Below are 26,760 nucleotides of genomic sequence, written 5' to 3' on the forward strand. Positions count from 1 at the left end.
ATCTCCTGCAAGTCATGATGAGCAGGCTGTAGGGAACTGTTAGAATCCCAGGCTTGATGGACCTCACCATACTCTACTGCCATTCCACTCAGCATGAACACCCCTTTTTTGGCATGAGGCTCCTGTGAGGAGGTCTCCCCTTAGATTTCCATATAAAAAGAGGTTCATAAGAAATGGTTTCATTAGCGTTATCCCCTTACACAACCACCCCCAAGAGGGAGCCTCCTCACCCTAATCTTATTCTCTCAAGCTCTCCAAGCTCCATGCCATCAGCCCCAGAAAAGCTTTTCTTTTTGTGGGTTGAGAACTTCCCTCATGTCATGTCCTACATTCTTTCATAATCATCATTTGACTCTGTGGTCAGTTCTCCAATTTTTGTTACTTGAAATATAAATCTAATTTGGGGAGTCCTGAGAAAATCATTATATATTTGTCGAAAGCTTAGCTTTTAAGATTATTTTACGAATCATGACACTGAAAATGCATTCATTGCTCAAGAGAGTATTAGATTGAACATTGAATGTTATGTGCCCTTTCAGGGTCATGTAAGACATAGTTGAAATAAAAAGAATGTGGAATCCTTTGGAAGACATTATCCTGGTACTCAACATTAGGGCCATGAGAGGTATCAGTGTTGAGTTACAAGTTACACCTGACATTGGTAGAGAGAGGATTCCAAGGACACATATAATCCCAGCCTCATGGGACCATTATAGCCTTCAGTGCATTTCACTGTGCTTGGCTCCTTCCTGAATCATTCCTGACAGATGGTAATTTTATTCTAGTTTTAAAGATTCCTAATTTTGTATTATATTTTTAGTCAAATACTATTGTTTAAGAGCAACTTAAATGGTAAAAACATGGGCAGATTCATTTCCAGTTTATCTTGATTGTTAATGTGTGTGCAAGGTATCTGCTGCGTATGTAGTGGGGAATGATACACACATCAAACAGAAACACCTGCTCACCATTTATTAAAACCCTGCAGATGTTCGTAATTAGGGTCGAATAGATCCTAATGTATTATTATCTTGATAAAGAGTGTCTTCTTTTAGGAAAGGTGCTAATCTGTGCTCCTCACATCTCTTTGCTTATGAAAAGCCAGTTGACTCAAGCAGCCACAACCCAGAGGATCCCCCACTGTTCACTAGTTAACTCCTTCCCAGATTGTAGACAAAGTGCCAGGAGGAAACCTAGGTCTCTAAAGTAGGGTTGTAACCTGTATAAGGACAAGGAGGGCTCTGAGTATCCAACAAAAGCTCTGAATTTTCTCAGCAGAAAAGTGCAAGATGCATATACAACATGCTGCCTACAGTTTCAAGGTGTTTACAAGCCCTGCTCAAACAAGTTAAGAACCCTTGATTTAAGATGACATGTAGCAAACCCAAACCGGCACACTGCCTTCTGCACTTGGTCAAAATCACACTTGAAAACCCTTAAATTGCTGTGAAAGAGTAGTATGCCTGGTTTACGCATTCTCAAATCTCAGTAATGTATAATACGTAAAAAGAGCAAATATGATATACTTTTACAGTGTTTTTAATTACAGGAATAAAAAAAGAAGAGCATAAAGTTGCTGAACTCCTACAGTTGAATATGAAAAGGTTAAATGCACATATGATGCAGCTCCACTCCATAAATTTGACATGCAGTGGCAACTCGAGCAAGAGCTGCTGGTTGGGCCCCTGCTGCCTGCAGTGCCAGCACTGGAGACAGGGAGACTGAAATAAAATGTATTCCCTCCTAAGTGTCAAGGGCGTCCATCTTGCCTCTTTCAGTCTTTCCTTCAAAATGCATGTTTTTTAAAAAAATAGACAATATTCATGTAAAATGAAAATATCCCATAAGTCACCATGATTACTTATATGCTTTCTCTTTTTAATTTCTAAATAATGTCTTGTGCTTTTATATTTCACTTAACAATTTAAAAAATCAACTTTTTGGACATGCACTTTCACTCATAAATCATCACCTTGAATAAACACACACACACACACACACACACACACACACACAGAGAGAGAGAGAAAACGAGATTTGACTGTGTAATGGAAAACTGAAGTTTAATTGTTCTGACCTGGAGTTTTGTGATTTGCAAATTTATTTTACTACATTGAGTCAGTAATAAGTGGGCTTTTCTTCTTAATGTGTTTTTCTTTTCTTTTTGTATGTGTTCTCTTGCTGTCTGTCTCCCCCGGCACCTCTTCTTGCAGCTGTGTAATGGGGGCTCCGTCACCGAGCTTGTCAAAGGTCTACTCAGGTGTGGCCAGCGGCTGGATGAAGCAGTGATCTCATACATCTTATATGGGGCCCTCTTGGTAAGGACGTCCATCAAGCTGGGGGCAGAGGGGGCAATTTGTCATTGGTTGGCTCCCCATTGCATATTAACAAGGGGAAACTGCCCTATAATATGCAAGTTGTATAATAGGGAGGTGCAGCCAAATGTGGACTTTGATTAGATTTTTAATAGTAGGGTAACTGTTTAAAAATAACCATGCAAATTTTCCTTTCCTCTTTCCTGTTGTTTGGTGGCGGTGGGACACCATGCAGGGCCTTCAGCATTTGCACAATAACCGAATCATCCACCGTGATGTCAAGGGGAATAATATTCTTCTGACAACAGAAGGAGGAGTTAAGCTCGTTGACTTTGGTAATGACTGCATGTCGTTTGTTTTCTTGATGTGTGCGGTTTAGCCAAAGGCAATAATTTATCGCAGTCTCAGAAGACTGGGGCCTCTCTTCTACGCCATAGGCTGAGGGCCTTTCCAGTCACACATAGGCTGGGGAGTGGGGGGTGGTTCACCAGATGGATCACCCTAAGAGATGCTGTTTGTTAATCTATTTTCAGCTTTAGAAGGCATTTTTTTAAAGAGAGAATATAAAAGTGTTTCAAAAGAAGAATTCAAGGGAAAAACTTTGGTTTTCTGGGAAGGATTTCACATCTCAGGGCAATTGTCTATAATTTACATTTTGTCTATTCTTTTTTGCATATGAAAAGAGAAAGCAGTTTGGTCTTTCAAATGATTTTCTCTAGCCTTAGGCATACTTAGTCCCAGTGAGCAGAAGGTAAAATAGTCCTTTGGGTCTGAAAGCTAACATCCCTTTAAATTGTGATTATTGCTGCTACATGTGAGGCTGGTTGAACTGGAAACATTAACAGGAAATGGAAGTGTGAAAGGAAACGCAGAGCAATATCACCTAAGGCCAGAGAACTATTAAATATCTGCTTGTGACACTCCTGTGTTGATAGTCACAAACCAACAAACCATTTGGTTTTCCTTTTTAAGTTTATCGAATGGTTTAGTCTTCTAAACGGGTTCAACAACAGTTAGTACTTCAGCATGATTGTTATAAATAATGAGAAACTATTTACAGAAGCACTTTTTAAAATGTTCTTTATCAGTGTCAGCGTAGTAGGAGAAAAGATTGATGATTTTGAATATTCATTGTTTTATTGGTAAGAAAGAATTCAGTGTTAAAATGTATCAGTGAATCATTTGCTCAGAAGAAATTACTCAAAAATAAATGAAATTACGCTAAGTATATATAGGTTTATTTACTAAAAAGCAAAGAAAAGTTGCAGAGGGTTTAAATAGAGTTTAAAGAGCCCTCTTTGGCTTCCTAATAAAGAATAAGGAATGCAAGCGGTTAGCACAACAACTACCCTGAAAAAACAACTCATGGTCCTCGGCAAATCTATGCCTAATGCTTTTAACGGTATGTTCTTTGCTGATGAGCACATATATTCAGATTTCTACGTTCTTATCAACAGCATTAGTGGCAACCATTGTTATTCCCTTAAGGGCTGCATTAGATTTTGCTTGGTATAAAAGAATACCTTATATTTGTAAAATACTTTACAATTTATAAATCATTTTCACAGTTCCGTTTTTTTAAAAATTTACTTATTTTATTTATTTTTGGCTGCATTGGGTCTTCGTTGCTGCGCGCAGGCTTTCTCTAGTTGCAGCGAGCGGGGGCTACTCTCAGTTGCGGTGTGCGGGCTTCTCATTGCGGTGGCTTCTCTTGTGGAGCACAGGCTCTAGGTGCGTGGGCTTTGGTAGTTGTGGCATGCGGGCTCAGTAGTTGTGGCGCATGGGCTTAGTTGCTCCACGGCATGTGGGATCTTCCCGGACCAGGGCTTGAACCCGTGTCGCCTGCATTGGCAGGCGGATTCTTATCCACTGCACCACCAGGGAAGCTGCCACAGTTGTTCTCTTACTTGGTATTTAAGAAGAACTCTTTGTGTTAGGTGTGAGTAGCATTATCCCCAATTTGAAGGTAAGAAAACTGAGGCTCGGAGTGAGGTTGTCTGCTTGAGGTCATACAATTAGGAAAAGACGTAATTGAGATGGGAGACAGGTCTTCTGACTCCTAATCCAGTGTACCTTTACATCCATTATGGCATAAAGAAGAGAGCTGGCTGAAGACTAAGACAAAATACATTGGAATTATATTAAAATTCAGGTCCTCAACATTGAGCCCGAGATAATAATATTATTAGTCAATTTCTTTTTCCATTTGACAAGTGTATTTTTCTTGTCAGGTTTCCAGCCTTCTAGGTAAGATAAGGCACTGAAAACTTTTTATGTCTACACTGAAGCTCTATTATAGATAATACATGCTAATTTTCTTCCTCTACCAAATGAAGCACCATTTTAAGAAAGATATCACCTGAAATATTTTGGAAATATAGTAGGAAGGTATTTTGGGTTGATCCTAGTTCTTGATGTTTTCTTTTGATTCCAATTTTGCAGCAGTATGGTAGAAATGCTCATTAGGAAAAAAAAATATTCTAGTGATTTAGATAGATATATGCTCCCACACAGCGGTTGGCAAACTACAGCCTGTGAGCCAAATCTGACCTGCCTCCTGTTTTTGTACAGCCTGTGAACTAAGAATGGTTTTTACATTTTTAAATGGTTGGGAAAAAATCAAAAGAAAAATATTTTATGACACGTGAAAACTGTGCATCCATAAATAAATTTTTGTGGAAACTCAGCTACACTCATTTGCTTCTGTGTTGTCTATGCTGCTTTTACATTACAATGGCAGAGTTGAGTAGTTGTGACAGAGCCTTAGGCTCGCAAAGCCTAAGATATTTACTGTCTGACCCTTTATGGAAGAAGTTTGCCAGCCCCTGGTCTAGCATCACCTTCTGCTCACTGCTGAATTGTGACACCCTTTTCTTATAGGCGTCTCAGCTCAACTCACCAGTACACGTCTGCGGAGAAACACATCTGTCGGCACCCCATTCTGGATGGCCCCTGAGGTAAGCAGAGGGCAGCTATTTCTTTGTATTTGCTGAGAGCCTTGGTACTATGCCTTTTTATGGGAAGGTCACACACTTCACAAAACTTTCAGGAAAAAGAAAATCCTTTATCCTCATTGAACTGTGAGAGTTCTGGTTTGGTGAGTGATAATGATGACAAGCCAGAACTTAATTTCAGAAAATCAGGATTAAGTCACAGCTGGCCCACAGAATACCTTCATGCAGTTAGAAAAAGGTGCCCCCTCCAGAAGATGCAGCCCTCTCCAAGGGTCCTGGCTTGACAAGTTCATCCAGCCATTGTGTAAATTAGAAAAGGTCACCTCCCCTGGATAGATGCAGCCCCAGTGACACGTGTCTTGGTGAAGAGACAGATTTCAGCTCCAGCGGGCTTACAGAACTATATGCCGTAGTCCTGGTTGTTTTTTTGTTACCAGATACATAGCAACTTCTCTTGTGTACTTTTTTGGCTCTGTAGTAAAACCTGGGATTTCGCCCTAATTTAGTACTGGCATTACCACAGAATCCTCTATGAAATGACACATGTAGAAGTTTGGGGAATCTTTGGACTAGATACCGCATACCCTGAAACAGGGGCACTGTACAGCTTTGCTTGTCAGGTCAGCCTTTTAATTCCACAGCACTCTGGCCTGAGAGCAGCTCTCTTGTATCAAGAAAATGGGTTCTTTTAATAAGAGGACTCAGCAATCATCTCCTTAGAGGTCTTTCCATCTCCATTCTGTCCCTGGGCTTTCCTTCCTCTGTGTGACTGCCAAGGTGGTCTCCTAACACAGTAATCGGCTTACGCCAATATGCTCAAATTTATTCCATCTCAATGGCCTTCTCTTTCATACTTGGATAATGGACAGACCCATTTTAGAGAAAAAGAAAATCCCTGCAGATTCCAATGTTTACTTAAATCTTAAATTGATTTTAAAAACCATGAAACTAGACATACACTTATCTAGTCATTTATATTTGTAATGCTATAAAACCAAAAGAGAAAAAAATGTATTATGAAAAAACTACAAAGCCAGCAGTGTTCAAGTAAACAGCTTTAATTTAATGAGACAAATGACATTGTTTTGTGAAACTCAGTTGTCCTTTGCAATGTGACTATGTTTCAGAGCATGACGGCATGGATTATTTTGAGTTATTTTGTCAACCTTACTACCACATACCATGTGGTGACCCAGTTCTCCCACCACTTTACTCAGCGAGAGTGATCTCTTTGTTTAAACAGCATCTCCTTTGGTCTCTAACTGGCACATCTCTGTTGGCTTGGTGCCAGCTTAATAATAAACATAAATATGGGCACTGAAATTGTGTGGCAATTAGCCATCCAGATGATCTGGAACATGTTTTTACTGCAACTTCTCCCATTTTATTATTATTAATAAAACTATCATTGAAACAAAAGCAAAAACATAAAAATTTTCATAGGGACCTCATGAACCCCACTTTGAGAAACACTGTAGGGCAAAGTCAAGATTCCTTTGAATGGGGAACAAAGCCCTTCATATTCCAGCTTCTGTACTGTCCAGCCTCATTTCAGGTTACTTTTCCCCAATTTACTTGTTTTTAATGCCTCAACAGAAGTGAACAACAGGTAATTCTCCAAATCTATCCTTATGTGTCATTCCTTTAAACCTTTCTATATATTGTTACATCATCTGGGATGGCCCTCAGAACTCTGGAACATTCCTCCTCAATCTTCAAGTCTCAGCGCAAATGCAACTCCCCTAGGAAACCTTCCCTCATCCTTGGCCGACTGAGGCTCTTTTTCCTGAGTTTCCACTGCAGCCTTTACCCCCTCCATTAGCAAACCATGACCATTGTATTGTATTGGGTTGGCCAAAAGGTTTGTTCGGTTTTTTCCTTAAGATGGCTCTAGTAACACTTAGTTGTCTTTAACTTCATTCGAAACAATTTTGTTAGATTGTATTGTGACAGCTGTCATATCAGTGTGCATTGAAAAAAAAACTTATCAAAATTGGTGAATTTTTGTGTAGCCATTTTAATATTGAAGATGGAAGTAAAACACAACACTTTTGGCATATTATGCTTTATTATTTCAAGAAAGGTAAAAATGCAACTGAAATGCAAAAAAAAGATTTGTGCAGTGTATGGAGAAGGTGCTGTGACTGATTGAACGTGTCAAAAGTGGTTTGCAAAGTTTCGTGCTGGAGATTTCTCACTGGACAATGCTCCACGATCGGGTAGACCAGTTGAAGTTGACAGCGATCAAACTGAGACATTAATTGAGAACAATCAATGTTATACCACACAGGAAATAACTGACATACTCAAAATACCCAAATCAAGCAATGAAAATCATTTGTACCAGCTTTATTATGTTAATCGCTTTGATGTTAGGGTTCCACATAAGTTAAGCAAAAAAAAACCTTCTTGACTGTATTTCCACGTGCGATTCTCTACTTAAACATAATGAAAACATTCCATTTTTAAAACAAATTGTGACAGACAATGAAAAGTGGATACTGTACAATAATGTGGAACGGAAGAGATCGTGGGGCAAGCGAAGTGAACCACCACCAACCACACCAAAGCCTGGTCTTCATCTAAAGAAGGTGATGTTGTGTATATGGTGGGATTGGAAGGGAGTCCTCTATTATGAGCTCCTTCTGGAAAACAGAATGATTAATTCCAACAAGTACTGCTCCCACTTAGACCAAATGAAAGCAGCACTTCAATGAAAAGCATCCGGAATGAGTCAACAGAAAATGCATAGTCTTCCATCGGTATAATGCGAGACTGCATGTTTCTTTGATGACCAGGCAAAAACCATTACAGCTTGGCTGGGAAGTTTTGATTCATCCGCCATATTCACCAGATATTGCACCTTCATATTTCCATTTATTTTGGTCTTTACAAAATTCTCTTAATGGAGAAAATTTCAATTCCCTGGAAGACTGTAAAAGGCACCTGGAAGAATTCTTTGCTCAAAAAGATAAAAAGTTTTGGGAAGATGGAATGATGAATTTGCCTGAAAAATGGCAGAAAGTAGTGGAATAAAGCGGTGAATACGTTGTTCAATAAAGTTCTTGGTGAAAATGAAAAATGTGTCTTTTATTTTTACTTAAAAACCAAAGGCACTTTTTGGCCAACCCAATAGTTTTTGGTAAGCAGGTCTCCCAACTGGACTCTAAACTCTGGCAGGGACTTGGGATGCCCAGCTCTCAGTGTAGTGCTTGATACAGGCTAGATGCTCAATAAGCATCTGTTGGATGAATGAATACATCGGTAAAAAAGTCGAAGGAGAAGATGAATTTGGAGGGTAGTTTGAGGAGGGCTTTAAAACTATTGGTATTCACAAATTTCTCTGTAGATTTTTTTTTTTTTTTTAAACTCAGATTGGGACTTGAACCCACAGGCTGACACTCAAACCCACTGTCTTTTATTTATTTATTTATTTATTTATTTATTTATTTATGGCTGTGTTGGGTCTTCATTTCTGTGTGAGGGCTTTCTCTAGTTGTGGCAAGTGGGGTCCTCTCTTCATCGCGGTGCGCGGGCCTCTCACTATCGCAGCCTCTCTTGTTGCGGAGCACAGGCTCCAGACGCTCAGGCTCAGTAGTTGTGGCTCATGGGCCTAGTTGCTCCGTGGCATGTGGGATCTTCCCGGACCAGGGCTCAAACCCGTGTCCCCTGCATTGGCAGGCAGATTCTCAACCACTGCGCCACCAGAGAAGCCCTCTCTGTAGATTTTGATTAATTTATTATTAAAGGAAAGCATAACTGAGGCCACTCAACTAATATTTAGCGTGGCATAACTCAAAAGATGGTGTTCCCGTTACAATCCGCGGCAAGTTGGTGTTCTCAGAACCACAAAATACAAATAAGAGAAACCTACTCTTGGCTTTGTACATTTCTCATGAGGTGTTTGTGACTTTTCAGTTTCAGCTGGGTTGAAGAAAATATGTGGAGTGTTTCTATTTAGGGACAGTTTAGTGGTCCATGGTGAGCTTCTGTTGCCCAGATTGCCTGGAACTGGTTCCCTTCTCATCAGGGAAAAGCCAGTGTTGCATCTTGCCTGCTGTAGTGGATAAATTGAGGAGTAGGCAGATTATGGGATGGAGACCTTGACAGTGCCTCTCAGGAGCAAGTGCCCAGTTGCTCTGTGTATGACTCAGAGATTCTCTCAGGATGTGTGCTTGGATCCAAGATGCTTTGGGACCAGGCTGCAGTTCTTGAGACTCAGTCCTACACAAACCTCACATTTTTATTTTCCAAATGGAGAATTACTCTTTTTCTTAAAAGACAAAGTGTCTTCTAAGAGTGTCCACAGGAATAATCTTCCATTTGTCAGTTCAATTCAACAAACTTTAAAACAATTTTTTATTTTACTGAAGTATAGCTGATTTACAATGTTGTGTTAATTTCTGCTATATAGCAGTGATTCAGTTATATATATGCATATATATATATATATATATATATATATATATATATATATATATTCTTTTTCACATTCCTTTCCATTATGGTTTATCACAGGATACTGAACACAGTTCCCTGTGCTATACAGTACGTCCTTGTTGTATATCCATTCTATATATAATAGTTTGCATCTGCTAATCCCAAACTTCCAATCCATCCCTCCCTCATCCCTTCTCCCCCTTGGCAACCACAAGTCTGTTCTCTATGTCTGTGAGTCTGTTTCTGTTTTGGAGATAAGTTCATTTGTATCATATTTTAGATTCCACATATAAGTGATATCATATGGTATTTGTCTTTCTATGTCTGACTGACTTTGCTTAGTATGATAATCTCTAGGTCCATCCATGTTGCTGCAAATCGCATTATTTCATTATTTTTTATGGCTAAGTAGCATTCCATTCAACAAACAGTTATACTCTTTTCCGTGAGCCAGGCTTTGGGTCAAGACGAGTCCTTGAAAGTATAATCAGTAGTGGTTCAAATGGACATTGTCTTCATATGGTGGCCTGCATAGTATACTGATCCTAATATGCTTTCACTTCTGCTTGTGTGAATAAGTGGTATTTAGATTAAATATGACAGCAATGTATGCAATGCCAATGCCAGTGGAATAAAACCATTGCATGCCACCAGTGCTTTTATTTTGAAAACGCAGAATGATCCTTGATCCTATTTTATTTTTGAGAAATTGAACCAAATTATTCTTTTCCCATTTGTATTTCCATTTTGATTTCACCAGCCGAACTACAATATTTAATTCAAATAGGCTATGCTTCAAACCAGGTAGCTAATGGAATGTGACCAGACCACCATCAAACTTTGTCATGCAGTCCAAACCAGCAGTTCACCGGGGCAGCTTGAAGCTGCAGCATGAACTGACTACCATATTCACGACACTCTCCACTTATTTCCTCTTGCCATCTCATGTGGACACTCATAAAGTTGAAAGATGCTGGGTAAAAACAGTATCAACTCAGCAGTGTAGGAGGAGAAAAATTTTAGGGGGTGCGCTTAGTGTGATAGTACTTTGAGACAATGCTACTGGGGAAATATTGGCTGGCATAGTAAGAGTTAATCTAAAAGTCAAGGTCAGTACAGTTTTTTACAAACTGAGTACGTCAGTAGCATACTGTGACTCAGGAAGATGATTTTAAGAGAGAAAGAAAGATGCTCAACATAGAAACTGTATTTAACAGATTACCCTGAGCAAAATGACTTCAGCAATAGGAAATGAAGTTTCTCCTGTGAGTACAGAGGTAGGTGGTTCCAGACTTTGTTGATTCAGCAGCTCAGTAAAGCCATCAGAAACCCAGGTTCTTAGATTTCCCTGGCAGTGACTGCTGCAAGTTGCATGGCTTCATTGTTAGGGACAGACCTGAGGGCGGTTATGACAACATCGTCTGTGAGTGTCTGAGGGGCAGCAGGGGCTCCAGTATTCTAGCAGCCACCAGTGAAAGCGCCCGTGGTACAATCCAACAGACACCCCCTTTACTCCCTTGGGGCTGCCCTTGGCCAGCCAAGAAGTTAAAGTGGGTTCTCCTCCTGTCTGGGATCAAAGCCGTGGCCACTCCATACTAGTTTCCTAGGGCTGCCATACAAAGTAGCTCAAACTGGGTGGTTTAAAACAACAGAAATTTATTATCTCACGGTTCTGGAGGCTAGAAGTCCAAAAGCAAGGTGTTGGCAGGGCATGCTCCCTTTGAAGCCTCTAGGATCATTCCTTGCCTCTTCCTAGCTTCTGGTGGTTTGCTGGCAATCTTTGGTATTCTTTGGCTAGCAGCTCCGTATCGCCAATATCTGCCTTTGTAATCACATTGCATTCTCCCTGTTTGTCTGTCTTCACATGGCCATCATGTTGTAAGGACACCAGTCATATTGGATTAGGGACCCACCTACTTCAGTATGACCTCACCTTAACTAATTACATCTGCAACAACCCTATTTCCAAATAATTTCACATTCTGAGGTCCTGGGGGCTAGCACCTTAACATATCTTTTTATTTTTGGAGAACACGATTCAACCTATAACAATCCTCCAAATACTTAACATCCCTCCTCTGTAGTAAATAATTCAGATTTCCAAGGTAATCAGTCAGTCATTTGTAACCTACAGATCCGCATGTTACAGGCGCTAGCTTAGTTGGAGAGCTCAGCTTTGCCTGTCTGCGCGCACGCACACACACACACGCACACACGCACACACACACAGAGGTCTCTCTCAGCCTAAGGTGTTTGAGGCAAACACAGTTCTTTCTTTCTGGATGTGCTAGAATGTACCATATGTTCTTCTGGACATACCATAACAAACTGCCTTCTCACGTGAGCCCTCAGTACCTTGAGAATTTTGTGCTGTCCTACCTGCTCTCTGGCCAAGCATCTTTGGATTATCTCCTGAGATGTTTGGCTCAGGTCACTTCCCTCAGCCTTCTGTTGACACCGAGTCCCCGGTCTCCCTCCCTGCCTGTGACTTTGGCTTGTATCTCAGCCGTGTGTATATGTTAACACAGTCCTCCCTTTACCCATGTTTATTGCCTCTTTTCTCCTTCCCTCTCTCCTGGTAGCCAGTTTCTTATAAGAATAGAATAATAACATCCCACATCTGCATAGAACTTTTACAGATATTATTTTTAAGTGCTCACTACCTGTGAGGATGCCAGTTAGGCATGATGACATTGATTTTTTTTTATTAATTAATTAATTAATTTTTTTGGGTGTGTTGGGTCTTCGTTTCTGTGCGAGGGCTTTCTCTAGTTGCAGCGAGTGGGGGCCACTCTTCATCGCGGTGCGCGGGCCTCTCACTGTCGCAGACTCTCTTGTTGCAGAGCACAGACTCCAGACGCGCAGGCTCAGTAGTTGTGGCTCATGGGCCTAGTTGCTACGCGGCATGTGGGATCCTCCCAGACCAGGGCTCGAACACGTGTCCCCTGCATTGGCAGGCAGACTCTCAACCACTGCGCCACTAGGGAAGCCCAACATTGATTTTATAGACAAGGAATCCAAGGCTCTGCCAGTCTAACTGCCCAGGGACACTGGGTGGGTAGTTGGGTAACAGTGACTGGAATCTTTGTGTTGTGACTCAGTGAACTAAGGCACTTGCAATACAACCCATGCCCACTGTCAGTATTGGTATTGCTTGGCTAGTATTTCCATCAAACACCTGCCAGATTAATATCCTGGTCTATAGCAAAAAAGGGATACAAGCCTAATTTATGTTTATTTATAGTGATGACAGGGGGTTAAGGGTAGTTGATCCTTTAATCTACCTTTCCCACCATCACATGTAGTGAAGAATTAAACTGAATAGTTATAAATGACTGAAACCCAAGAAAAGTAACCAACGTCATCATTATTGTTTTTGTTGAGGATATTTGTAGTCTCTGTTAAAATAACGCCTTACAGTTAGCTGGGATGCACTGGTGTGACCATGCTGATTGTTAAAATATTGAAATACTTCTGTTCTAGATGGTGAGTGGCTGCCATCCAGACCCCTTGAGTGCTCCTTGGCCACGAGAGGTGCCTGTCTCTTTCACTGGGACACCCAGATTTTCTAATGATCCAGCAACTCCAGGGGGTAATGTCTGGCAGGAAGGGGACCTCAAGGACCAGCTTCAGTGCCGTGTGCAGCTGATTGTCAGATAGTTTGAATATTCCACCTACTAAGCAAGTATACAGTGGGAAGGAAACTTTCACTTACTGAGGACTCACCCACTAATACACCGGGACTGGGATGGGTGCTTTTTTTTTTTTTTTTGAAACTAAGTGCCTAACGTGTCAGATACTGTATGCCCAGTAAGTCATTTAGTTTTCTTTTTTTTAAATTTACTTATTTAATATATTTATTTTTGGCTGCATTGGGTCTTCGTTGCTGCGCGCGGGCTTTTCTCTAGTTGAGGTGAGCGGGGGCTACTCTTGGTTGCGGTGCACAGGCTTCTCATTGCGGTGGCTTCTCTTGTTGTGGAACACGGGCTCTAGGTGCCTGGGCTTCAGGAGTTGTGGCTCGAGGGCTCTGGAGCACAGACTCAGTAGTTGTGGCGCACGGGCTTCGTTGCTCTGCGGCATGTGGGATCTTCCTGGACCAGGGCTCAAACCCGTGTCCCCTGCATTGGATTCTTAACCACTGTGCCACCGGGGAAGCCCCGGGTGCTTTTTTAATACATTATTTTATTTCATTCTCACAACAGCTCTCTAGAGTAGATATTATTTTCTTCATTTTACCACTGGGGAAAATGAGGCTCAAAGAGGGATAGGAGGTATTGTGCCCAAATTCACGTATCTGGTAAATACTGGAGCTGTTTGGCTTTTCAAAGAGCATGGGAATCCAAGTTACATTTTACAGGTGAAGAAACTAAAGCAGGGAGAGGATACTATTCATGCTAGTTCAGAGCAGACTTGCCCCCAGAATTCAGGTTTCCTAGCCCACCAGCCTTGTCTTCTTCTGCTTCAGTGTGTTCATATGGGATGTACAGTGTGGAAAGTGTGTGCTGAGTCAGCTCCTGCAACAAAGCCGTGCAGAGATGGAGTAGTGGTGGAGACACATCATTTTAAAAGACATACATGAAGGACCTATCACCTGTAATTTATAGGTTGACTACACTTTGCCATCCCACCAATGAGAGAAGCAGCCTATATATTAAGGATCCAGTTTACTTGGAATCTTCCTAAAATAGCCAAAGGTCTGCTTCTGTATTAGAAAGCAGACTTGTGGATAAAATAAATATTTGCTTCTTTAAAAAAATTTTTTTTTTCATTTTTACTTCCATCTGCTAATTGTTGCAAACAAGAGCTAATCAGCTGAGTGGAGAAACAGATGTCCTGTGACGGCTCCAAAAATGGGTCTCTCTCTCCCTGGCAAAGGGTTGACTGGGGACGGTTGCCATAACAACTGGCTTACACCAATGCAGAAATATCGCAGGCTTTTTGCAACCACTCTTGCCTTCGTTAATTATGCTGTTCCTAGCTAAATGATACAATAATGCTATTTCCTTTGGCATTGCCAGGAATAGAAATGACAAAAGAGATATTTTGTGTTGAGGGGCTGAGAAAACCATAAACCACTACAGAGCTGAAATACTATTGTTGTCATTATTACCATTTTGTTCCCTAAGCTCTAGCTAATGGGTTTGGTACCTAATAAGAATTAATAGCATCTGTTGAGTGCTTACTATGTGCCAGGCACTAAGTGCCTTGTATGAATTAATTCATTTGTAATCCTTACAATAACCCCATAAAGTTACTGCTATTACTAGTCCAATGTTTTAGAGAAAGTAAATAAGTCACAGAAAGTACTGTTCTTGTCCTTGGACAGGTTGTTAGGTGATGCCACCAGGATTTTAACCCAGGTATTTAGCTCCAAAATCCTCCCTCTTAGCCACTATACTAGAGCAAACCGTTTAATTGCAACCACCAGTGTACCAGATAAGATGAATATCTTTCTTTTCCAATTTAAAAATTATTTTAGATAAAAATTATACTTCCTAATATGTTGAGGAAAGTGCAATATTTCAACATGACACTAGAAACCAATGTAATTAATGCCCAAGGGAAAGATCTGGAAAAATAAAATAACAAAGTTCTTCAGAATAGAATTTAGGTGATTTGGATTTTAAATAGTTATAGCTCTGCCAGTCATTTTAAAAAAGCGATTGTGGTTCAGTTATTTTAATATGGCTTCACGTTTGGTAGAAGAGATAAGAGTACAAATTTTGGAGTCAGATAGACCTGGGAGCAAATCATAGATACCCTGCTTACCTACCTAACCACTGACCAACAGCGTCAGAGGACAAAATGAAACGATGTACTGAGTGCTTGCTGCAGTACCCAGCATAGTAAGTGCTTTAAAAATGGTGGTGCCTATTGCCTGAGCCCAACCCTCCCTATCCTGTTCTCAGCTGGAAGGAGACTGGCCTGGGTAGTCTCTGCCTCCTAGGTCCCTTCTGTGTTTCAGAGAACATGTATGGTTTCCAGGGGGAAAAGCCTCTTCCAGCTCTCACATTCCGTGCCTCTGGTATTAGTCAGATAAGGAAGGTGGGATCTCTCCAAGATCTCAATAAGGGTGAAACAATGGCAATGGCAAGACCTTTAGGGTCTGATTTTACCTGACTCTGTTTTAAAAGGCTGAGGATTCTTGGGATCCCATCTGCCAGTTACTTCACTGTGAAGAATGTAGGCTTTGGTTGCTCAACAGGTTCAAGTGAGGGGTTTAGAACCTTGGATCCTTGGCTGAAAGACCTGTGTGTCTTCCCCCAAGACATTCACCTCTGAGATTCTGTAGCCATTTGTGTTCCCTGGTTCCCTCCAGATTCCTGTGTCAGTCTCTAAGAAGCAGGGATTCCCTCCCTTCTCATTCTGGGGCTGACCCTGCCTGCATTCCCAGAGTGGTTCTGCCTTCAGGGGGCCTGGAGCACAACCCAGGCACCTGGGGCTCCGGTGGGTAAAGGGCCCAGGACAAGGGCAGAGTGACTGGTGCAGCCCTCGATTGCACCCTCAGCTTCAGCGGTAGCTCCCCTCTCAGCTGGAGCTCTGTGGGCTTGAGTCATATGTCATCTGTCAGTGTGGAGGTGGGGGGCTGGCCCTGGAGGTGGCGGTGACTTGTTGTTACCCTCCTCCTGGCGGGTCTAAATATAGGACCCCATCTGAGGCCTCAGCTCCCAGATGTGCAGAAGCACGTGAGCCCAGAGCAGGGGCCTCATGTCCTCCCTTCCCCATCCTGCCTTCTGCTCAGTGCTAAGTGAGATGTTTCAAAGTAATAGCTTCCGTGAGCATTTGGAACTTTCCAGGCTGTCCTCCCACCCCTCTCTGGGGAGGTGAGAAGGGCAAGACACCTGCTGTTTCCCCTTCTTCGTCCACCAAAGAGGAAGAACTGTTCCTGCAGGGGCAGAAGTGTTTGCTGAAGAAACGTCAGAGCCCGCCCAGCTCTTCCTGAGCTCTGAGTCTCAAATCACCTGGTGGCTACCCTCCGGTCGGTGCTTCCACTGCCCCGCCCAGGGCACAGGGGCTCAGCCCCAAGAAAGGGAGAGGGAGCTCACGGCCAGGCCAGCGCTGCACTGGCTTCTCTGTCCGGAGGTCCTTGAGCCGTCAGAGGAAAGAAAAGGGAGGCGGGCAGTCAGCATTAGGAATGGGACTCAGAGGAGCCTTGGGGTGGAGGTGAAGCAGGAGCAGGTAGGGGTGTGCGGACTTGTATTTATGGTGCTCTATTGTGGCCCAGCTTTTCCCCACACCTTCTTTAGTTTTAAACCGTTAAAGGAAATCACTCTTTGGTAGGAATGTGTGACATTCCCAAGGGCGTCCTGGTTTGCCTGGTGACATCAGCCTGGGGAGGACAGAACCCAGAGACTACGTGCAGATAAAGCAGTATGCCCGTGTGGGAGCATTCAGTTATTCTGTTTGATTTTCTTCCCTTCCTGTTTTTCAGACGTACTGTGGAGGAGAACCCCCCCTCCCCAGTTAGTTTCTTGTCGCAGGCTTATGCTTTAGTTCCGTCACCTACTAGCTGTATGACTTTGAGAAATTTCTTAGCCCGTCCGAATCTGTTTCCTCACCTGGGGTAAGAATACCTGACTTAACAGCTGTAAAGTGAACTGAATTATAGAACTCCTACTCATTCTTTCCTTAACTGAACTCTGGTAGAATTGGAGCACTAGCTGACAAAGGAAAGGGGCAGCGGAAGGGAAAGTGAGGGGACAGGGGAAGTGAGAGGCGGCAGGAACTCCATCTGCTTAAATGGAGGGCATGCTTACACACTCAGAGGATGGTGTGGCTATGGCTTATGGAACACGAAATCCCTTTGGCAATGGCTCAGCATTCTGTGTACTATAATAATCCCCAGGAGATGCTTCCCTCATGCCGGAACCATGGAGTTTGCTCCTGGTTTGGCCACAAACCAGCTCTGTGACTCTGGACAGGTCACCTCTCACCCAGCACCTTAGTTTCCTCCTCTTTGAAATAGGGGGGTTGACTTAATGAATCCTCGGATCCCTTCCAGCACCCATCTCTGATGTGGGGAAGCTGCTGGAGCTGGGGAGGGTGGTGGGATGATCCTGGGTCTCTAAGCAAATGTGTTCCTTTGGAGCCTTTGAGTACTAAGGACACATACAAAAATTTGGGGTCGCTGATTTACCTTTCACAGGGGAGTTCTGTGATACTGGTCCTGAGTTTGAGAGCAGGGCTTACCATATGGTTAAGTATAAACGATATGTTCCCAGGGCTTTGGGAATTTAAAGTGCAAAAATCAGTGTGTATGCTGGCCTCAAACCCAGAACAGTCCCCCTCTGCCCTCCACCAGCCATGGTGGGAAGTGGTGTTGTGTATGCGTGCTCTGTGTCTTTTTATTTTTTTAAATTAATTAAATTTATTTATTTATTTAGGGCTGTGTTGGGCTTCATTGCTGCGCGCGGGCTTTCTCTAGTTGCGGTGCGTGGGCTTCTCATTGAGGTGGCTTCTCTTGTTGTGGAGCACGGGCTCTAGGTGCATGGGCTTCAGTAGTTGCAGCATGCGGGCTCAGTAGTTGTGGCGCAGGGGCTTAGTTGCTCCGCGGCATGTGTGATCTTCCTGGACCAGGGATCGGACCTATGTCCCCTGCATTGGCAGGCGGATTCTTAACCACTGCGCCACCAGGGATGCCCTGAGTGTTTTTAATTTGAACCTTGTTTTATTTTTCTAAAGGCATAAGCTGAATGTTACAATCCTGAAAAAAGACTTGTAGACATCATATTTTAATTAGAGACCTTTCTGAATTTCATAAGAACAGTATAATTTAAATTATTTCTGGCAATTTCTCAGCATACAAAGTATAGATTCAGTTCTAGTCTTGAGTTTTATCAATAAACTAAAAAAAAAAAAAAAAAAAAGAGAAACCCCCCCCCCCCATAAATTTCAGTTCTTCTAGTCCACATCCTCTTAGCAAAAAACCTCAAATCTCAAATGTATCCTCACTCAAAGTTATATTTCATCCAAGGGAAGAGATTTCATGTGCTTGTTCAGTATCTCAGCTTGTAACACTTTAAGATGTTTGTATGTAAAACTGATGAATAATATTTGCCACTGGAATATTTATAACTGCAGTTTACAATTCCAGGGATATTCTATTTTAGAAATCTTTATGATCAATAACATTTATTAATTATGCTGTGTGAATTATGTAAGCAAAATTAAGAATCCTATTTGCCTTCCTACCTCTCAGCCCATCTTATTTGCCAGCCTATTGACTGTATTTTGGGGCTCAAGGTCAGCCAAAGATTAATAACTTTAGGTTTATTTGCTTTGCCTTTTTGTAAGCTGAAATTTAGCTCTTGAGATAACAGCATTTTGCTTCTGTACTTGAGTGAAATTTTAATCTTGACCTTTGGTTATAATTTTGGATCACATGATCAATTCTACTAAGATGAGAAATCAGACCATATAGAGCAAACCTAATTGCATTTTTAATGACATTTTAAAATATTAGTGGAAAAATAAAATAGTCTGAATAACATCTATTGTTTTTTAAGTTTGGTAAATCATTTTTTATAAGAGCAAAACATATTTTTCCTTATGGTGGATGGTGCTACTATAATATTATTTGCTTGAAAGTATTGGTTAAAAATCACATTATTGAAAGAGATTTCAGCCCAGCAGCTCTTTGATATATCATTTGATAAATGGTTTAAGTTAAATAGGTTGGAGAAATCTAGGTTTTCTGAATGCAGGAGTTCATACGTTGACTATTTTTTATCCCCTTTACACCCAGTCTAATACAGATGTTCTTTATAGATAATGAAGACTTTGAGATGAGGAGAAACTGTTCTCTAAGGTTCTTATAGCCCAAGTCTTTCTGCAAGAGATAGAGGGTGGCTCTCACCCCCTATCTTGGGAACTTTATCAGTAAGCCCTACTCTTGGTCTAGGCTGAAATGAAACTGTAATCGTAGGGCATTTCATGGGATCGTGGTGGCCTGAGAAAGTGTAAGTACTAACTCTAGTCTGGTGCTTACAATGGAAAAGAATATGGTTGAGAAGAGAATTTCTTTAATTCTTTTTAAATTCATGGGACCCTAGTTTTACAACCAAGACAACACTTTTAACCTATCACCTTGCTGATGAAGAATCCCCACAGCCAGTACATACCCCTGAGGAAGGAAACACACCCTTGAAGATCAAGGCAAACTTTCTAATACTTATTTACATTTTCAAGACAGAAAAACAGACAAAATTTGTTCTTTTTTGTTATAGAAATAATCCATGTTCCCTGTAGACATTTTAGAAAATGCAAAAAGTTTTAAAGAAGTAAATAAATAAAATGGATATTACCCATACATCAGTGACCTAATGATATCTACTATTAACATTTTGGTGCCATAGAAAAAGCTGGGTAACCTGCATTTTCCTAAGCAGTGCTTCCGATAAGACCCATGAGGAAGGGGTTGTTTAGTTTGCATAGGAAGAAGAGATACAGGGAGATTAAATAATTTGCTAAAGTTATCCAGTGAGGGAGTGGCAACCAAAATGAAGATGGCTTGCTCTGGGATTTTCTTGCACCATGCAGAGGTGCAAGTCTTTTCTCAGTCCCAGAGCTTTTCACAGTTATTTTTCTCCAGCTCATGGCTGAGGAAAGGGCCAGCCTCCTCAACAGAACTCAGGGGACCATGCCCGGGATGGATAAGGAGATGACAGGTGTCAAAGCAGTTGCGTTATCAAGTTGTGGGTGCAGTTTTACCCTATAAACTCCTTTAGGAGAGGGGAGGAGGGAGTGACTGGGGAAGATTTAGAGTCTACAACTTTGGAACCCGTTAGCTTGAAGAAGGCTTACGGAGAACTGCCCTGACAAAGAAAGCTGACTGCTGGCCTTCGCTGCAAAGACCAGTAGAGCTAAACTATAGTGAAAACTTATTTCTTGTCCTTGGTTCCCTCCAGAAAGAAGTTTTGGGCAGCCAAGGTGGTAATGACCGACATTTGGGATTCTCAAGCCCACCTCTGGGTAAAATTGGCATTGAGCACTGAAGCTGTTAGTGCATAGATATTGCTAGTAATCCGAGCATTAGTGTCTTCCCCCTTCCTAAAATAAGCAGCAGTGTAGTCTAAGTGTATCAGAAAAGCCATAAGTTTGCATTTCAAGGTAGGAACGTGGACATGCTCCATTAACCAGCATCCAAACAATTGCTCTGTCGCTGAAGCTCATCTTCCTTGACGGAGGCATTATCACAGCAACCAGCATCTTTTCATAGACCTTAAGACCTTCTACAAAATACTGGCAATAAAATCCCCTCAAGGTTCCAGCCACCCAGTTCACAGACCAGAATGATCTACTGTTCGCTAGGTAATTTGCATGGAGAGGTTAGTCTCTCAGTTTGAGATATCTCTTTGAGATAAGAAAGCCACTTATTTGGAAATCATGAAGTCATAGAATATTAGAGCTGGAAGGGATAGTAGAGATGGTTCATCCCCAACTTGCCATCTTATAGATCTAGAAAGTGAGGTCACTATGACTAAAGAACCCTCAGCTCAAAGTTTTCAAGGGACTTGCTCAAAGGGGCCCAGCTGGTGAATAATGGAGTTCAGACTTTCTGATTCCAATCCAAAGATTTTTCAACATAGCTTCTCTGATGAGTGCCACAAATTGATGTGGATGAGGAAGGAAGAAAGATAAGACATAATCCTTACCCTGGGTTACTTCTGTTTACTTCAGAGGTCACATTGATGAGATCCTAAGACTGGCCCCTTTAAAACCTAGAAGAAATGATGAGGTTAATGATAGATTAACACCAAGTAGATAAAACTACTCATTAAAACTCAGAAACAGTATAAACACTCACCAATGTCATGACAAAGAGTTGAAGATTGTTAAAGGTGAGTATGCAGAAGTATGTAGGGACTTACACATCCTGAAACTCGTTGAGACTCAGCGAGACAATAATTTAATCTTGCAGCCAATAGGCCATTAGCAAATACTGCACTAGAGTTCTCTTTATTTTGATTCATTTAGTTCTGTGCTCTTAGCCTTTGCCAGGTGCACTAAATATTTTGTAACAGTCTACATACACATCTTTTGGAACATTCCGGAAGGCATATCCTCTTCATGTGAACTTGCTAGTGGGACTTTAAAAATAAGCTTTGGGGCTTCCCTGGTGGCGCAGTGGTTGAGAGTCTGCCTGCCAATGCAGGGCACACGGGTTCGGGCCCTGGTCTGGGAGGATCCCACGTGCCGCGGAGCGGCTGGGCCCGTGAGCCACGACTGCTGAGCCTGCGCGTCTGGAGCCTGTGCTCCGCAACAAGAGAGGCCGCGATGGTGACAGGCCCGCGCACCGCGATGAGGAGTGGACTCCACTTGCCACAACTGGAGAAAGCCCTCGCGCAGAAACGAAGACCCAACACAGCCATAAATAAATAAATTAAAAAATGGTCCACATCAAAAAAAATCTTTAAAAAAAAAAAAAATAAATAAGCTTTGGAGAATTCTTACTTTGTAAAATTGACATTCATTAGCAGTTTTTCTATTCACAATGCTGGATTAAGATAAATATACCAGTTTGTTAAAGTTCATGATATATTGGGTTGGCCAGAAAGTTCGTTCGGGTTTTCCGAATGAAATGTAAGATATATTTACTATAATTTAAAACTCCATGAAGTCACTGATAACATATCAGTGCTTTATTGTTACTCTTTAGTATATTCTGCTTCTGATCCTGATGGAATTTTGTTTTTCTTATTGTATCTACATGTGAAAAAAAAGAAGTGAGTTTTCAAGAGCACACATGATTTTTCTGTACCTGGTTAGAGGTAGAGCTTAGACCCAATTTGAACTTGTTATACTGCCTACCAAACTGACTTCTTCTTCCTGACTTCCCTGTTTTATAAATGGCACCATCATTCTCCTGGTCACCCAGGGTAATAATGTTTGTCTTCCTTGGTGTGTCCCTTTTCCTAGCCTCCCAAGTCCTGCAAGTCTTTCCTTGAACTCTCTCTCACATCTATTCTATCTTCCCTATTCCACTGCCACCAACATCATTTATACTCCTATGATTGAAGTAAAGGCTTGAGGTAGAGGAGAGTATACACTTGCCTTAGGCATGTCTCCTCCTGGGGGCAGTCGAGGTGAGGTGGAGGAGTGGGAGAGGACAAGGTGTTTGGGGTCCTGGGCCTGTGTCAATACCACTTCAGACTCCTCTCTCCCCACCTCTTTAATATGACTTACAGAACCTGGGAAACCTGGTGCCAGGGCAGTGCACTTACTTGACATTGCCACTCTCCTTTTCTTTGTGGAGCATTGTAACAACTGATTCAGAGAGCTCTTTGAGAGGTCACTTCCTCCTGGGGGCAAGACCAATCGACCATTGAAGCATTCTTAACTCAGCTTTATTTTACCTAGAGACAAGGAGAATGCTGAGCTAAGGAGAATGAAATTATTTTTTCTCCTAAAGAAATAGTTGCAGACTTTTGTTGTTGGATTGATAGGGAATCCAGTTCTAGGATGTGTTGACCTTCAGTTGGGGTGCAACCTCTTAGAGTACTTCTTTGAATCCCATCACATGTAACTCAGTAAAGAGAGATGGAAAGAGAGACTCCCTCTGAAGAGATAGAGTTTAGGTGACAAAAATCTCAAAAACATGATTAATTTGGTCAAATATGTGTACAGATGCTGATAATTCAACTGTTTCTTGAATATAACCTTTATTATTTAGAGTACTTTTATCACATTGTGATGATCTGTTTACTTGTCTCTCCTCTGCCTGCCTTCAAATTCTGTCCCTGACCATGACTAGCTATGGGTACTGGGGAAGCTATTTAACTGTGCTGTGCCTCAGTTTCCATACCTACAAAAGTTGATAGTAGTACCTACCTGACAGAATGATTATATACCTACCTAGTACCATGCCTGGCTCATAGGTACTCAATAATTATTTGTGAGTTATTTTACTAGAGACATTTTCTATAAACTTCTCTAGAAGGCTAAGCTTAAATAATTCCTTTGTCACATTACAAGCTGAGTTTAGGGAAGAGAATTTGGCCAACGGATACTCTCCTATTAATCAGACTGAGCTGAAGATAGTGTGTGACTGTAAAGAGAAGTGGAAACCAGATAAACATTTTGAATATTTTATGACAGCACTTGAGAATCGATAGGATATCTCCATTCCCACATTTGGACGGGTTCTTTGAATTGCCTTCTGTGTCCCATCCAAGATAGCTAGAAGTTGACTTGAATTTCTTTCTGGAAGTTGTGGACTATGGGCACTAGTTACTTTTTGTAGTCTTGCTTAGCCTGAATTGGTCTCCCTCTAATATCCCAAGCTTTTGGAGCCCATATCCTTTATTGGACATGCTAGTACGTATTGTCTTAGGACATTTATAGTTGTCATGGTTTGTCATTTAATTTATTATAGATTCACTTTAAATTTCACTTGGCCGTAGCTCCTGTTGGGGAAGGATAGAGTCTTATTTCTTTTTCCCTTACAGGAATGTATAAGAATGGTGAACTATTTGCTGATTGATAGGTCTAAAATTATGTTTGTCTTACACATTTGGAAATGTCATTTCTGGAAAGGAAGGTGGTAAATAGCCTTCTCTGGAGATCTTTTAGAATAATGTAGTTTCTCACCAGATTGAGGTGATGAAAGTGAGATCTTCGGCAGGCAATGTAATGGCCTCTGCTTCCAAAATCGGAATTATCTGAACTTGAGTTTGAATACATATTTGAAAATAATGTGTTAAAAGTATGACAGGATGTTCTGTGGCAGGATAGTCTATTCAGAGGATTGGGCTCGGATCAGGCCAAGGATGCAGGTACATAGAAAAAGGTTCTTTAGTTCAGAAACCAAAAGAGAAGGGTAGACGGAAATTATAGGAGAAGGAACACCAAGTCTTGGGCAAGATGGCGGGCATGTTTGCCTGGCATCATGAGACCAGTGACCTGGGTCTGGCAGAGAGCAGATGTATTAGTTTTCTGTCACTGACATCATAATATCACACATTTAGTGGCTTCAAACAACGTGTGTTTATTCTCTAGGTCAGAAGTCTGCGTCTTACCCAGCTAAAAGTAAAGTCTCCATTTGGAAGTCTCACAGTCATCTCAGACTTAGTATGTCCCCAGTGGAGCTCCTGCTGTTCAACCCAAACCTACTTCTTCTACTGTCTTCCCCATCTCATTTTGGAATCGCCCAGGTTAAAAACTCTGAACTCTTCTTCAACTCTTCTTTCTTACGAGTCCCATTCAGCAAATCCAGTTGGCTCTACCTTCAAAATTATATAATCAGAATCTGATTATTTGTCACTGTCTCTAGTTTGGTTTCCTGCAGTAACATCTTAACTAGATTTGCTTCTTCTATTCATGTTCCATATTATTGTATCCTCAGCACAGTAGCCTGCTAATATATAAGCCAGATCTGTCACTCTTCTACTCCCCATGGCCAGTTGGTCCATCTTACTCAAAGTCAAAGACCTTCTGATGGCCAAAGAGGGCAGGCAGGACCATCACTTTGGCCCTGCTGCGGTCTCCAGTGATGCTGTATGTCTACCTCATAGGCTGTTGGACATGTATCATCAGACTCTTTAATAAAAGTCTCCCACCTGCTCATAGCTCATAGCTCATAGTCATCCTTGGTCAAGGAAGCAGATTTCAGGTCAAATAGGAGCATTTGGTTCCTGCACAGCCTCTGGCCCACCCCTGCCTTCTCCTGACCCCACTGTGATAGCCACCAGAGTCTAAGTGGTGGAACTTTTCCTGTCTGACTCAAAACGTTGATAGAAAAAGATTTCCCCACAAGGTTCCATACTTTCCAAACCAATGACAAGCCCAAGGGCATTTACTGGTTCCCCTTCTCTTGCACCTAGTAGAGCTAATACCTGAAGCAGCAGCTGGGCTGAGACACAAACCGGTTGTTGGGGTTTGAGGAGGGGGCCGATTTTCTTGGAAAAGGGGAATGGGAGGGAGTGGTTCCTATTTTAAGTTAACCACATCAGTCTTCAACAGCTTTCTGCTCAAATGCCGTGCTCCTAGGGACTTTGTGCAGGAGATAGGCATCTTTGAGAACAATTGCTCCTCAGTGTTGAATTCAGCAGCTGGTAATGAGTTGAAGGATCTAGACAAAGCCTTTCCTTAAAGGACATCAGGGTGGCTGTGGTGAGGTATTCACCCTTGTACCTCCCCTTGCACTGTTCTTGGTATCTAGAGGGTTCAATGCATGTTTCTTGAACTGAACTGATACATTTTTAAAAGTTAATGAACATATCAGATGATAAATCAATCACACAAATAAGGCCTAGAAAACGGACATCTTATTATTACTGGAATTTAATATCGGTATAGCCAAGGGAACTGAGAAGGGGGCTAAGATCGGCCAAGGGCCTTTCAGGACATCTGCGGTGTCAGTGGGTGGGGTTGATGTGTTGTGTCCTGCTTTTGTCTGATAGGTCATTGCTTGTGAGCAGCAGTATGACTCTTCCTATGACGCTCGCTGTGACGTCTGGTCCTTGGGGATCACAGCTATTGAACTGGGGGATGGAGACCCTCCCCTCTTTGACATGCATCCTGTGAAAACGCTTTTTAAGATTCCAAGGTAGGACACAAGATGGCGCTCTTGGCTCATTAGTTCTTTGTGAAAGAGGCTCGTTAAGGATAATAAATAGTTCATGAACAGTTCCTCTCCAAACCTGTGAAAGCCTGATTGTAAAATGTATTTCTTTTTGGGGGGGAGGTGGGGGCGGATGCAGGGAAGTGGGGGAGAGGGTGTTCCTGAAAGGTAACATATTCCAAAAATAATAGGACTATGTCATAACAATTGCATATTTTCAGTACTCTAATTTTTCTGACATGTTCATTTTTTGCGCTTTGCACGAGAAGACTGAAAATGCGGTGTTGGATTAAGTAATCTGTCTAAATACTGGTGTTTTCTTTTTAAATTATATAATCATGTCTGGTTATTTTTTTTTTTTTCCAGTTTGAATCTTTCTCCAGTATGCTGAAAAATTTAGGGATGAAAAAAAAATGTGTACCAGCACTAAAAAATATCAGAAAAATGTTACATCAGTCATGACTTTCTCTCCATCCTTTAATTTCTGTCT

The 26,760-nt window shown here is 41.7% G+C and overlaps 1 protein-coding gene across 1 annotated transcript in view; it reads left to right on the plus strand.

Annotated features, from left to right (window-relative positions):
• Positions 1-26,760, plus strand: part of MYO3B (myosin IIIB) — a 423,285-nt gene that overhangs the window by 33,236 nt on the left and 363,289 nt on the right. The window contains exons 4-7 of the mRNA XM_059927242.1: positions 2,214-2,318; positions 2,551-2,650; positions 5,196-5,272; positions 26,110-26,255. Of these exons, the coding sequence (XP_059783225.1) occupies positions 2,214-2,318; positions 2,551-2,650; positions 5,196-5,272; positions 26,110-26,255 (428 nt within the window). The remainder of the gene's footprint in view (positions 1-2,213; positions 2,319-2,550; positions 2,651-5,195; positions 5,273-26,109; positions 26,256-26,760) is intronic.

This window comes from Balaenoptera ricei, chromosome 7 (genome assembly GCF_028023285.1).
Source record: "Balaenoptera ricei isolate mBalRic1 chromosome 7, mBalRic1.hap2, whole genome shotgun sequence".
Taxonomy (NCBI): domain Eukaryota; kingdom Metazoa; phylum Chordata; class Mammalia; order Artiodactyla; family Balaenopteridae; genus Balaenoptera; species Balaenoptera ricei.